The 15,371-nt window shown below is 38.9% G+C and overlaps 1 protein-coding gene across 4 annotated transcripts in view; it reads right to left on the bottom strand.

The window, feature by feature from the left end:
- Positions 1 to 278: 278 nt before the first annotated feature.
- CARNMT1 (carnosine N-methyltransferase 1) overlaps positions 279 to 15,371 on the bottom strand; it is a 41,355-nt gene continuing 26,262 nt past the window's right edge. For all 4 annotated transcript variants that reach the window (XM_072837802.1, XM_072837808.1, XM_072837818.1 and 1 more), the window contains 4 exons: positions 14,551 to 14,729; positions 11,637 to 11,750; positions 3,623 to 3,726; positions 279 to 2,937 (listed from right to left, as the gene is read on the bottom strand). In XM_072837802.1, coding sequence (XP_072693903.1) covers positions 2,836 to 2,937; positions 3,623 to 3,726; positions 11,637 to 11,750; positions 14,551 to 14,729 — 499 coding nt within the window. In that variant the 3' untranslated portion in view covers positions 279 to 2,835. The remainder of the gene's footprint in view (positions 2,938 to 3,622; positions 3,727 to 11,636; positions 11,751 to 14,550; positions 14,730 to 15,371) is intronic.

Genomic DNA, 15,371 nt, shown 5'->3' with positions numbered 1-15,371 from the left:
TTGAATTAAAATCCCCACATCCAGGCAGCCCCAGTGGCGCAGCGGTTGGGCGCCGCCTGCAGCCCGGGGTGTGATCCTCAGGACCAGGGATCGAGTCCCATGTCAGGCTCCCTGCATGGAGCCTGCTTCTCACTTTGCCTGTATCTTTGCCTCTTCCTCTCTCTCTGTGTGTGTCTCTATGAATAAATAAATAAAATCTTTTAAAAAATAAAAAATAAAATAAAATTCCCACATCCACTGTTACTACTACTTAGATGGAAACAACCAAGCAAATACTGTTTCATAGCAATTGGCAGACTTTAATATTCAAGAAAAATTAAGTCCATCATACACATTAAAAATATAGGAAATTTCATGCAGACATGAAGCTTCCAATTCAGCCTTTGTGGCAACTTTTAGAATGAGAATTACATATAAATACAGTACATTTTACAGTTCCCAAACTTCATAATTTTATACTGTGATTTAGACAGCTTCTCTTTATATTTTACATTTCCCGTCTTGCTCGCTTGATTAAAATACCCTAACCTGCACCGCTTCAGAATATGGAAAAGGGCGGGGGTGGGGGTTGGGGGGAAGCAGAAGCAAGAACAATGACCTATCTCCTCCTGCTTTATGAAAATGAATGAAAACATTTGTATATAGAGCTAATATAAGGAAAAAGAACAAAAAACTTTAAGGCTTACATACTTTAGTAGCTAGGACTACACATAATATAAAAAATCCTCCAGTGACACTTCTATTATTGATTGATACCACAATTTTCAAGTTCAGAATATATTAACTACAAAAGCAAAAAGAAAAAAAGTGATGCAAATTTGTGTAGAACATTTGAAAAACAGTAGTCATGATATGAGAAATTAAAAACAAATGAAGTGGCCAATTTCAGTATTAACTAAAATGTAAGGTATAATTTAGAAATATAAGTAACATTATTAAAGAATAAAACCTGATAGCCAAAATTTTAAGTAATAAAGCCAACTCCCTGCTATCAACGTATTTTTGCCTTTATGAGAAAAACAATATCATTTGTTATGATACAAGTAAAAAAGTGAATACTAGTCAGTGAATAAAAAGCCTTTCTACATGACTCAAAAATAGCATGCATTCCTTTCCTTTCAATGAATTTTTTAAATACTTAGGATCCTTTTAAGCTTTTTTTTTCTTAAAAACAAATTTTGGGTTTTCTCCCCCTCCCCACCAATTAATTTCAAATTCGTTCACGTGGGAGTTAATGAGAATTCTAACTGAACACTATGGGGGTGGGGGATACACAAAAAAGAAATAGATTTTTGTTTGTTTTTGTAACTCAAAACACTACAAATTTAGCCAATTCAGATAATCTTCATGGAGACCTTTAACTGCATAACAGGAGCAAAGGCCACAAAAGCTCCCTTACACAGCAAAGCTCCTACTAGTAAGAAGCCAAATTGCGCAGACTCCCCCAACATAACTGACAAAAAAGGCCTAAAGATTCACAAGTAAGTCTTCCTATTAGAACAGGACATTAATCCTATAGCACATTATTGAGATTAAGTTTATATAATTAATTCAAATTGCCACAGAGGTCATTTAATGCCATCATAATCACCTGTGAAAATATCCAACAAGAATACTTCCTTTTCCCAAGAAAAGGTTAAAACATTAAATTAGTCATCTCTGCTTTCCAAGCTACTGGAAACAAAATAATAAACATAAAAAAATACAAAGGAAAACTCCCTCCAATAGAAAAAAAATCTGCTAGAGGTAGAAATTTAAAGCAGCATATACTGTTTTAACTCCAGCTATCAGGGAACAAAATTGGTGTTAATCTGAAATTACATCAATGGCTGCTGCTTACAATATTGAAGACACAGACCATGGGCAGTAATTCATCCCTGAATTTCATATTCAAAATTTCCCCACGGTTAATACCATCATGACAGGTTAATGAAAAAAAAGTGCTTGCTTTTGTGATCCAGGTAATTTAAAGAAAAGACATTATTGTAAACATTCACTGACAGACTGTATTCACTTCTAGTTTAAAATCATACATTTCAAATGGGCAGATCTTATTCTTATTTCCCCATTTTCCGAGAAGTACCTTGAATAAAGGCTTTTTGTGCCTCACCTAAAAGTGTTGAGATCTCATACATTTCAGAGTGATTCATGATGAGTATGCTTTCAAATAATGTTCAGTTTAGTGTACCCCAAAGACTAATTTTTCAGTTACTTGAATGCTTGAATGCATTTGACTGGCCTGTGATCTTATTAAATTTAGCATTTCATAAAAATGAAATGTCTGATGCTTCTCTAAGTTCAGCTGAGCTAGAAAAGAAAATAATTTGAATGATAAAAGGATAGACACACATGTATGGATTGCTTAGGTCCAGAGCAAACAAAAGTCCCAATTCCAGATGCTGAATGTGAGAGGATCCTCAGACTCTTCTAAAAATAACATGTGCAATGCACACAAAACAGATATTTTTGGGGACTTCAATACTAGTAGTCATTAGTATGGCAGACTTGCAATAGACAGCTTCGTGAAGACCACTGGAGATAAAAGTTTAGTTTTTTTCTACTGAAAGACAATTCTGGGCTTCAAGGAAAAAGTATACTTGAAGACATTTCCTCCATTTTTACTTTTGTAGTACAAATATGCATGGCATAGTATATTTCTGAAAAAGCGATAGACATATTAAGAAAATAGATGCTATTTCTAAATTTTGTTAGGAATAAGAAGGCACCACTGATTTGAGGTTGTGTCCTGTCATCGGGATATAGTTGATTTTGAGTTGTTTATTTCAGCATTTGCTCTTATCAAACTTTTTTTCCTGCTGATACTGCTTGAGAACGTTACTGTGGTTTACGGACCACAAACAAGACACATTCATAGTAGTATTTCATCATGGAGAGATCATTCACAGTATATGTTGACAAGACAGATTCTTTTTCCACCTGGAATGCAAACAATAATCATAATGATGATGATGACCATGATAACACAAATACTGAGTACCTGTGACAGATGCTATTTTAAACATACTTTTTACTAGTTCATTCATTACATACAAATATCCCCTTTAGATTGGCATTATTAGTAATCCCACTTTACAAAGAACAGATTGCTCATGGTCACATCACTAATAAGAGCTCTACATGACTCTGATATATTGCTTCTCTTCATATTTAAAAACAAATATGTTTATTTTTCAAATGAATGGAATGGTTCTAAATAAACACAACTAAAACACAAGTCAAAATATCATAAAACCTTATAATCACATGATTAAAAAAATGAGCACTACAGAAACACCTGCAGGAATACAGTGGACAATATCATTGCCCTTCCACCTCCGTCCACTCTTCCAGAAGCCAGTCTACTTATAACTATCAGTCTGCAAGGGCTGATCTTGTGATAATTGTAAGCTACCATGTACCAAAAGGTGATTGATTACACCAGGGATTGCAGTTTTCCATTTACATACACATTCTGCCAAATCCTAATAATTCAAAAAGCTAAGTATTATTTCTACTTTATGGATGAGAACAAAGAGGTGAAGTCAGGAACTGTCATATTATTACTATTCCTGTTTAAGAGCACTGGAAGTTAGAATGTGGCAGTACTTCATTCCATCCTTACCTCTACCTGGAATCCATACTGCAGAACGACATTTTTTATATCTTCATAGCTCAATTCTATGGAAAGTTCATTTGCCAAATTTTCAAAGTGGTACAGCAGAGGACCTACGGTTTAAAGATATTATGAATGAATTACTTAAATATAAACTTGCACTAGTTGCTGTGTTAGAACTCCAAGTTGAATTATAAGATGTGTCGTAGATGAAACAAACATAAAAAGGAAAAGAGCAGAACCTTTACATCTGCCAAGGGCATGTGTCCAGACCCCTGAAACTCTGGCCCAGTAAGCCCAGCACTTCACCCCACATTCGAGTGCTGGGCTTACACTTATGGGGGCTGAGACCCTCTGGTATACCAGGATTGCAATGTGATTCTCCACACCGTGAGCCTTACACCTGTAATTCTTAAGTTACTGAAGGAGCAAGTGGATCAGAGGATGTGAAGTCCTTAAGTTCCAGAGGTATACTGTAATTATAATTCCTTAAATAAATGCACAACTGCAGCTACAAACTGGCTATCAAGGGCCCTCAAGCTAGCCTAGGTCTAGAGAGTGTGTAGGGATAGTGGAAGTTATAGGCAAGGCTTGCTGAAAGGAAGAGGTGACACCAGAGCTCGCTTTTTAAGTGCACAGCTCATATCCCAGCTCTAACAGTTACTAACTGTGCCATTGGACAAGTCACTAGCTCTGCTCCATATAATTTGACTTTAATCCGAGGTAACATCCAATACACCTAGCATATAGAAGGCATTAGGTAAACGAGAGCAATCACAACTGTTTAAAATGATACTCCCCCTTTACTATGATTTCATTCCATATATCCAAGGTACTACCTACCATCTGACTCAAACCAAAGTCTCCAATCTTTCAATCTCTCACATTTTGCCTCCATCATCAGCCTCATCCAGGCAACCCAATCATTCAACAGTTATGCTCCAGTACTAATCTAAACAATCTTTTCTTTACCTTTCATTGGGTTAACTATACCTAACTCACCATCCTTACCCCTCATACAATGTGCTAATCACAGGAAATAAGAGTAACAACAGGACAGCTTTTCTTCCCAAAAGGCTAATCTCTCTGTGGAACATACTAAGAGTTAAAACGTTTTTCTTCCTTTCCTCTTTTTTACCCAACATAAACTACTAGAAAAAAATGGCTATGAATATATGTTAGTACTCTTTTCAGAAGACAACAATGGCTTACCATCAAACTATTCTGTCAAGCTTAACTTCCTGTTAGTTTTATTAGTACTAGTAAAAACGATAACTACCATTTATTGAGCACCTGCTGTGTTAGACCATCGCAAAGCCTTTGAAGCCTTTTTATAAACATGCAGAGCCTCATAGCAGTTTGTCCAGGAGCTCTAAAGTATATGATGCTCCTGCTCCATTACTTTAAGAGCTTCCAGCAATATTGTCTTATTATGTCTAAATAAAAACTCCAATGATTCTTACATAGTCCGGTCATACTGTACCTCTACTCATGTTGTATTCCACCTAGAAAGCTCCAACTCTCTAACTCAAGCTTTAGCCATGCTCCAAAACCTTGCTGAAATCAAGTTTTAATATAATCCATCCAAATTTCCAGCCCTACTGCTCACCCTCTTAATATACCCTAGTTTAAAAATTCATTAAATGAAAAAAAAAATTCATTAAATGTACCATTTGCATGGCTCCCTGATTATTTTTCATGTAATCTGCATTTTTTTAAACTAGAATTACAAGCTACATGAGTAAAGGATCACATGTTCAGTTTCTTGTGAGTCCACAATAATGCCCAGCATAGCAGTGAATGTACAGTTAAGCATCTGTAAATTTTACCACCCAAAGATAACCTGTATTACAGTTGTGTATTTTTTATAGTCTATTACAGATACTTCGACAAATACTCTGTGCATATTTCACTTCTACAAGTGTAATTAATCTAACATTTCTATATACCATTCTATATTAAAAAAGAACCAGGAACCCGTGGGGAAAAAATGGCTGATCTGAGGGCCTAGCAGAGAAAGTACAAGAAGAGCCGGGTCCACCTGATTATGCCAGAAAGGAGGTGTTCAAACACGACAGAGATATATCAGACAGACACAGGAGAAGGGGGCCCCACTTGCTAAATCTGGGACAAGTAAATTTAAACCATTTATATCCTTAAGGCTCTAAAATTCCAGTTAAGAGACAGTGATTGTTAGATTGGAAAACAAAATATAACTATGCTGTTGATAAGACAGATCTAAAACAAAGATACAGAAAAGATTTAAGATACAGGAAAAGATACCTTACACATTAACTAGGAAAAAGCTTGTGGTAGCTATACGAAACTGCCCACTTAAAGAAACATGGCATGCAACTGTTCAAAACAAAAGAGCTGGCACTCAAACCTCAGCAAAAAGTTGAATAGGCTGAGTAGGGATGTATCGAGGGTGCAGGAATGCAGGTTGGGTAGGAGGACAGTCACTGCTGGCTCATTTTTCAAGCAGACTGATAAATTTTCTTTCCCATTCACTTTATCCACTAAATTAAACTTTGGTCTTTACCTGAGCATGGACTAGAACGGGCCCAAGGTAGGCATCTTGGTTACTTGGTCACATGAGGTTCGACTTGTTGATTTATACATAAATCTTCAATGTCTATCTTTCCTATACAGTCACTCTTATTCCAGGATTATTCCAAGTCCATCACATAGCCAGTCATCGTCCAGGGTTATTGCAGGTCAACCGGCTCTATTCTCATTGGTTTTTTTTTTTTTTTTTTTTGTAAAACTTATCCAGCTACCCCATCTGAAAAACTTGTTACATTGTGTTGTTCCCTGATGAACAGGGAGGGTTCCCTCCTTGCCATTGTCATTGTTTTAGACCCTTTTTCTATTTTTACAACTATAACAAGGTCTCGGTGTGAGATAATGTGTCACTTATCTACCTTTTATACAAAACCTCTCATGTTTCAAAAAATATTCAGCTTTAAAATACTTTAAAATTTGACAGGACTCATTATACTTTATAAGAATCTCCTTTGGGACTTGTGAGATAATAGAAAAAATACATACTGGTCTCTGGCACAAAGTTCCTGAAATCCTTCTAACTTCCTAAGTGGTAAGAACACTAGGAGCAGCACCTTTTATTCAGATATTATGCCTCTGACTCTGGCCCCTGACACAGGGATCCTGAAACTCATAATTTCCTGGGTGACAGGAGCATCTTTTGTTCTAATGAGACAACTGTAAGTGGGCTTCTGGGTGGCTACTGGACAAGGGCTCATCACCAAAAAGACCAAGCGGTGATTAGAAGCTTGGAATTTTCAGCCCTGCACCACAATTCTCTTGAGAAGGGAGAAGGGCTTAAAAATTGAATGACTGGTAATGCCTACATGATGAAGCCTCCATCAAATCCCCAAAGCATGGAGTTCAGAGAGCTACTGGGATGGTGGATATGTGGCGGTGCTGGGACAGTGGCAACCCCTGGACAGAGAGCATGGAAGTTCCACATCCCTTCCCAGATACTCTGCTCTACATATCTCTTCCATCTGGGTGTTCATCTGTATCCTTGAATAAAATGGTAAACCTAAGTGTTTCCCTAAGTTCTGTGAGCCACTCTAGCAATCAAACCCAAAGAGGGAGTTGTTAGAACTTCCAATCTGCAGCCTATAGACGTACAGCTGGTCAGAAGCACAGGTGACCATCTGTGACTAGTGTCTGAAGTAGAGGGGTGGGGGTTCTGTGAGACTGAACCCTTAATCTGTGGTATCTTACACTATCTCCAGCTAGACAGTATGGGAAGTGGTTAAACTACAGGGCACCCAGCTGGTGTCACAGAGAATTGCTTGTTGTGAAGGAAAAAAAGCCCACATTTGGTGACCAGATGTGTCAGAAGTGTGAGTGTTTTGTATGAGGAATAAAAGAGACACACAGGGAAGAACTGGGTGTTTCCCTACACAGGAAGGAAAAATCTGCAGGTCTTTCATTTTAGTACTTTAACCTGTTTATACTTCCAGATGAAATTAAGATTCCCTTTGCTAACTGCCTGCATCAGTGCACGAATATGTATACTCACACACAGATTTTAAAATAAATCACACATACATGTGTTTAAGGGTCACCATGAAAAACTGAAGAACAGGATACACAGGCACTCCTCTACACTTTGCCAAATCACAGCCTTTCCCAAAGGACACATGCAGATAGTTCCCTTAAAAAGCTCACTAGCTTTCCCTAACCTGAGGAATATTACAATACTTCAGACTGCCCTTAAAGAGGTTTCTAAATTAACAGTTATCCCAGTTGTGATTTCACAGAATGTAGATAATTATCTTCATGATAATTTAACTTCCAGTGTAGCTTTTCGGTATTCCATTATAGCTGGCAGAGACCATTCTCGTTCTTTAGGAGTATACTGACATGCCGGTCTTATGTCAGCACGGTTGGGGTGAAATCGTCCCCCAGGGGTTGATGCACTCTCAGTTTACAGATAAAATTATTTTTCCAGGCCCACAAGGCTAAGGTCAAAACCATGGTAATGTTAGAAATTTACCAACATAAATGCCACTTTGTCATCTACTGTGGCATCTTAACATTACTTGTTTCCACTTACAAATTTTGCAACAATGCACTCATACACAGAACAGTCACTCAAGAGCCACTGATTGCCAGGCTCTGTGGGAGGTAAACAGCATTAGCTGCTGGCCCCACTGAGCTCAGAGACTACCAGGAATAACAAACATATGGGTGGCAACAGTGTGTTGTGTTAAATGCTCACAGATTCTGTGAGAATATAAAAGAGGAATACAACAAATATTTACTGCAACCTGAAAGGATCACCTCAGCTGAGTGCTACGAGCACCTAGGAAAGAGCCAATGTGAGAACAGAGGCAACAGAGAAAGGACCTTCTAGGTCAGAGGACTGGCACCTGTAGTCGGGGCCAGGGTGGAAGAAAAAAAGACACAAGATTGCAAAGGGTACTATGCACAATCCTAAGAGTTTCGGTGATCCAGAAAGCCAGAATTTTATGTAGGGAACGTGATGGGAATAGATTCACGGGTTAGGAGGATCATGCTTGTGTAACATACAGAGGTTGATATAAAAGAGGCACGGAGGGCTGGAGACAACTTGAAGGTGGGGGTACCCTGATGAAACTACTGCAGTGATGCAGGCTTGAACTAAGGAACTAGCATGAGCTTGGAACAGTGGTTCTCAACGGGGGTGTTTCTGTCATAACTGGGGAGGGCCAGGGAAGAACCATTCACCCCCAGATGCCAATGGTGCCGCCTCTAAGAAACCCTGGGATAGGAAGAAATTCAAGACCTATTGAGAAGCTTTAGGAGACACATCTTGTGGACTGACTGGGTGCAGGTGGTGAGGAAGAAGAGGAATAAAGGAGGATATACAGTTTTCTGGTTGGGAGAATATGCTAAGATCAGAAAAGACAGGAGTTTTTCTTGGATTCTAAAGTATCCAAGTTGGTTTGGAATGTAACAAAGATATCTGGACCAGATACACAGATTGGGAAATGAAAGACTAGGTGGAGTCAGGGTAGGAATTACATGTGGTAAAGATGAGTGAGCAAAGGGCATGAAAAGTGAGAACATTCTTCTGAACAGATACCCAGAACATGCCAGGATTAAGGGAAAATTCACTATGAGATAATCATTATTCTTTACATTCTTCAGCTTACATATATAAAGAATTTTATTTGGAAAGTACTAACCTACTGAGTAATTATTTTTAAGGACCACGCTTCTCCATTATTCCAATGCTCAGGATTGTTTTGGAACTCTGTGGTATAAAGAACAGAAGCTCTCCTAATTGATCTCCCCTCTGACCTATGTAGTGTGGCCCAGCATGTCTGCTCTTATCAAACAGTGTGCTTATGGAGAGCAAATTTTATTTGTTCCAGGCAGTTATGATTCCTGTTACATAAGAAAATATTAATAAACCTATTAAAATAAAAGTTCAAACAGAAAAGTTGTTTCTGGTGACACCTGGGTGTCTCAGTGGTTGAGTGTCTGCCTTTGGCTCAGATTGTGATCCCAGGGTCCCAGGATCAACTTCTGCATCAGGGTCTCCACAGGGAGCCTGCTTCTCCCTCTGCCTGTGTCTCTGTCTCTCTCTCATTCTCTCTGTCTTTCATGAATAAATAAATAGAATCTTAAAAAAAAAAAAAAAAAAAAAGGAAACAAAAGCTGTTTCTGTGAAAGTTAACGCTTTGGAAATACAAGAAACCTTACCAAAATCAGTAACTGGGGTCAAAAATATTAGTCACATAATTTAACATAACCTGTTAATGCTATGTTATAAACTGACCCCAGCTACAGAACTAGCTGGTTAGACATTCAAGGGGTTGGCTCTGGGCTGTGAGCCTGCCTCTGCCATATATATAAAGTTCTAGGACCCCACTGCGAGTTACTTAAAGCAAGACTCCGATTCTTCAACTATAAAACAGTGGAAGTACCATTTCAACATAGGGTTGTTTTGAGATTAAATAAGGTTATTTGCTCACCCATGGTGGTAATACAGTTGACCTATGAACAACACAGGTTTGAACTGCACAGGGCCACTTCTCCACGTTTTATTTTGTTGATAAATGCAGCACAGTATTGCCAATGTATTTTCTCTTACGATTTTCTTAACATTCTTTATCTTACTTTACTGTAAAAATATAGTATATGATACATGCAATATACAAAATACGAGCCAACTGTTATCAGTAGGCTTCTGGCCAACAGCAGGCTACCAGTAGTTGTTTTGGGGAGTCAAATGTTACATGCAGATTTCTGATTGTGCAAGGGGTCAGCATCCCTAAGGCCCACATTGTTCAAGGCTCAACTGTATCACATTTCAATCTTTCCTTGGGAAATTTTCAAAGAAATTTATTTTAGAGAAGTGACTACTTTGAAAGAGGACCTAAGGTTTGGGATAACTGTTTCAAATTATGGTTACATTTTACAGCCACTCTCGTCTGTCCCATGAAATTCTTTTTTTTTTTTTTTTAAGATTTATTTATTTATTTATTTATTTATTTATGCATTCATTCATTCATGAGAGACACAAAAAGAGAGAGAGAGGTAGAGACACAGGCAGAGGGAGAAGCAGGCTCCTCACAGGGAGCCCAATGTGGGACTCAATCCCAGACCCTGGGAACACAACCTGAGCTGAAGGCAAGTGCCCAACCGCTAAGCGACCATTCAGGCATCCCATGTCCCATGAAATTCTAAAGAGAAGTTTGGAAAGACCCACTTCTCTCTCTAGTCTTAGTCCTAATGGCAAAATCTGTGGTAAAGTCCAATCATTAAAAAAAGAGCACAAGGCAGAACAACAGAACTAGGCCAATCCTAAAGCCATGGACTCACATACAATGTGTTGTCCGTCCTCTTATGTAATGTAATAACCCAGATCCTGAAAATGTTTATATTCTAGCCATGATGTCTTTCTTAACATGGATTATACATCTCACTAGAAAAGTATATTTACCTTAATGTTATCATTAGTCTCCCTTTATTTTAGAAGAGGAGGGTAAAACTGGCAACTTCCTCTAGATCCTGGATAGGAATATTCATCACCTAGCAGTAGGATGCAGTAAAAAGGTTTCTGCATAAATGAAATGACTCTCTTCCTTAAACTAAGGTAGTCCTGAAAGTCACCATACCTAGTCTTTTCCCACTAAGCATATGTACTGAGGAGGAAGTTTCTATGGGAGAGGTAAGTGCTTTCTTTCAAATGTTTCATTATAGAAGGAAAAAAACACAACAGGTTGCAGTCTTGATGGAGGGGTGGGTGGTGGAAGATGAGAGAAGGATTACCATCAGATTAATTATGACTGCTATGAGAATGATCTACTAAGAACACACAATTCTTGGGGCTTCCACTGCTCTCAGAGGAACTACATACTAACAGGGATACAGTCTAAAGGAACTTACACAACATAACTATAACCTTCGTGAACATTTGATACTACAAAGTTATCAGAGAATAGCTGTAAGTACTCAGATTAACATATGAGATTCTAATAAACACCAAAGAACTTACCTAGATTTATCCAAATTCCACCTGGCTTGAGAATTTTCCATATCGTATCAATATAATCAATTACATTGTGAGCTGTGTCTATGAAGAAACAGGTAGCAATACAGTCCCAGGTATCTATTTGAGGAAAACCACATTACTACATTCATTATGTTATGCTGCCTTTTCTTTTAATTACTTCTACAAATGTACCAGCTACCTCTTACAGATTATGAATATTTCATTTAACTGGAGGAATACAGTAGCTAAACTCTTCCAATCAACACTGTAATTAGGATAACCAAACAATCATTTATGAGAGACTTCGCAATTCATGAAAGTTTTTACTGATAATTTGATAATTAACTTGGAAACCATTTTTGATAGCCTATGTAACTACGTATCTTTATCAAATGGTACTTGTAAGAGTTTTGTTTATAATCTACTCAATGTCTAGTCTTCCTTTCAAATAGGTTAAGATGAAGTAACAGTCATTTGAATTTTAAACTGTGATGTAATTGGTGTTAACCACTAATTCTGGCAAGTTACAAAAAAGGCTGTATGCACTTGTTGCCAAGCAAGAAACAAACGGCATAACAATATTTAAACTCTCCACCAGGACTTCGGATAGTCGCCAGTGGAACAGGGGGAGGAGGCAGTCAGAAGCAGAGCAAGGGATCCCAAGAGAGAACAGTGCCCCGTGGAGGCCATGCCCCAGCACACAGGCAGAGGCTGGAGTCCACAAATTTCAGGGCCATAAGGGCACTGATCCAACCAAGGATGACCTTCACCATCTGCTCTCTCAAGCCCTGCTACAGAACAAGGTCACCTATACTCACCCAAGTGATATTTCCCATTATGTCACCTCTCTTTCGAGAACTTGTTCTCTAACCTATCTCCAACCCCTAACATTTTCCATCTCTCTCTCTCTCTCTCTCTCTCTCTCTCTCTCTCTACCTTCAGAATACAGGTTATCCCAATGTCAGAGTTCAGGAAAAGATAAAGAAAAACTTGACTGTTGTGTCAAGTCCCTGCCCAGTCCCTCCAATGGCTTCCTACCTCTCTAATTGAAGTTGGCCTCAGCAACCCTCCCCAATCTCCTCTCCCACCACTGTGCCTGCTGCTCACTACAAAGTAGCCTCTTGCTTTTGCTTGAGCAGAATAAGCACCTTCCCCACCCAAATCCTTCTTCCCTCACCATTCCTTCTGTCTGCAACACTTCCCTCCAAATACCGAATGGTTTGCCTCTTCACTTTTTCAAGGTTCTCTGCTCAACATTTTTTTTAAAGACTTTTATTTATTTATTCATGTGAGACAGAGGGAAAGAGAAACAGGCAGAGACACAGGCAGAGGGAGAAGCAGGTACCACGCAGGGAGCCTGACACGGGACTCAATCCCGGGTCTCCAGGATCACGCCCTGGGCGGAAGGCGGCACTAAACTGCTGAGCCACCTGGGCTGCCCTCGACACTTTTTTTTAAAGATATTTTTATTTATTCATGAGAGATAGAGAGAGAGCGGCAGAGACACAGGCAGAGGGAGAAGCAGGACTCGATCCCAGGACCCCCAGGATCATGACCTGAGCCGAAGAAAAATGCTCAGCCACTGAGCCACCCAGGCATTCCTTTGCTCAACATTTTTAAAAAGTTCTGCTTAGGGATCCCTGGGTGGCGCAGCGGTTTGGCGCCTGCCTTTGGCCCAGGGCGCGATCCTGGAGACCCGGGATCGAATCCCACATCGGGCTCCCGGTGCATGTGTCTCCCTCTGCCTGTGTCTCTGCCTCTCTCTCTCTCTCTCTCTCTCTGTGACTATCATAAATAAATAAAAATTAAAAATAAAATAAAATAAAAGTTCTGCTTAGCCTTCCCTGATAACTCTATAAATACAACAGCCTCTTCCCAATCCCTCTGTGTCCCTATTACCCTGCCTTAGTATTCTTCCTCACAATATTAAATTTGTTCTTGCTCCCTGTCCTTACTGGAATACAAATTCCCGTGTACAGAACTTTGCTTTACTCACTGCTCTCTTTCTCGTGCCTAGAACATACCTGGGACTTTGCAGGGGCTGAAATAAGTATTTCTTGAATGAATGATCTTGCTGACCTCTCAGTATACTATTTTTCTTCTTCCTTTTACTGCTACTTCCCCACCCCCCACACCGAACCCTCTCTCCATTACCATCTCCCTTTCTCTAATGCTAGCTCAAACTTTGTTTGCCAAGGTGAAGTTCCAATTTCATGGCCTGATTATAAAGGTCTCCCACAATCTGGAACCAATCTCCCTTTCTAGGCATATCTTCTATTAAACTACCAAAGCAAGCTCTCTTTCCCTTCCAGTCATGCTGTCCCACCATCCCCGATTACCTCATTCATTCCTACCTTCGTAACTCTGCCTCCTCATTCCTTTTTTTTTTTTTTTTTAAAGATTTTATTTATTCATGATAGACAGTGAGAGAGAGAGAGAGAGAGAGGCAGAGACACAGGCAGAGGGAGATGCAGGCTCCATGCCGGGAGCCCGACGTGGGACTCGATCCGGAGACCCCAAGATCACGCCCTGGGCCAGAGGCAGGCGCTAAACCGCTGAGCCACCTAGGGATCCCTGCCTCCCCATTCTTGAAGTGACAGCCTTCTTTCTACAAAGTTTTCCTTCCCCACACGAATCTACTTTTATCTCTATCATATTCATTACTCACTGAATTTGTTTACATGTTGTCGTTTATTAATAGACCCAACAGATGCTATATTTCTTAATTGTGGGATCTTATACTTCTTCATATTTCCCATCATTACCTTAGACAAGATTTTGAAAATATCCTAACTTGTCACTGAAGTAAATCTTTTATTCTGCTATCAAAATGAATGATCAATACTTTGGCTTAGTATAAACTTAGCTCATTAAATTTAGAATAAAGAGAACTTATCAATGCTTGTTTTGGACTTACTGCATTCTGAGTAGATCTCCTGAAAATCTCCTGCAGTCATGGAAAAGTTAGAACCAGGAGGAAGACTGTGGGGGTCAACATCGGGGAAAGAGATGGGTCGAATCTGATCAGCTGACCTCCGGTTATTGCTAAACTGATGGATCCAGGGATAAAGCTTATATTTATTAATTTCAGAACATCTGCAAAATATGAGCACAAAATTCAGTGTTAACTAAAAGTTTTATCAAGAAAGTCTACTTTAAATACTAAAACTTAATCTGATTGAAGATTTACTTATACTTAAAGTGTTACTACTACACCCCAACCAATCATCTGAAAATGCACATCTACATGCAGATGAGTAACCAATCGTGAATTAAAAAACAGGAAAAAAACAACTAAAGTAAATTCAGAGATCTAAGTGTGTTGTTCATTCACATTTAAAAAAATGTATTTCCAAACCTCAAACTCAAGTAAAAAACAGGCCAACCCTTCCTGAAAAAAGTGGTATGGATTTGCTATGCTACCCAACTATTCTAATTCCCTGTTTTAACTTCTCACCATTCCCTAACCCATCCTGGACAGCATATAATTTAAACAAAACAACTAGTTATGTTTTCCAATGCACCTCTTCTGGCTTTAAAAATAACAACTCTTTTCCACTATTTTCTAAAGGCCACAGAAATTCTGAGAGATGTTTCCAACTCAGTCATAGGAGCATATTTGGCCATTTTATAAGAATCTGATTAAAGGAAAAGTAACAATTGCTACACTGAACTCTTATTCTACTAAAGAAACAAAAGGGTGAAGAAGTTTAAGAAATAATGAGAAAATACTCCTTC

This window comes from Canis lupus, chromosome 1, assembly GCF_048164855.1.
Source record: "Canis lupus baileyi chromosome 1, mCanLup2.hap1, whole genome shotgun sequence".
Classification (NCBI taxonomy): Eukaryota; Metazoa; Chordata; class Mammalia; order Carnivora; family Canidae; genus Canis; species Canis lupus.
The sequence above is the reverse complement of the archived record's forward strand: the minus strand, read 5'-3'. Positions and strand labels throughout refer to the sequence as shown.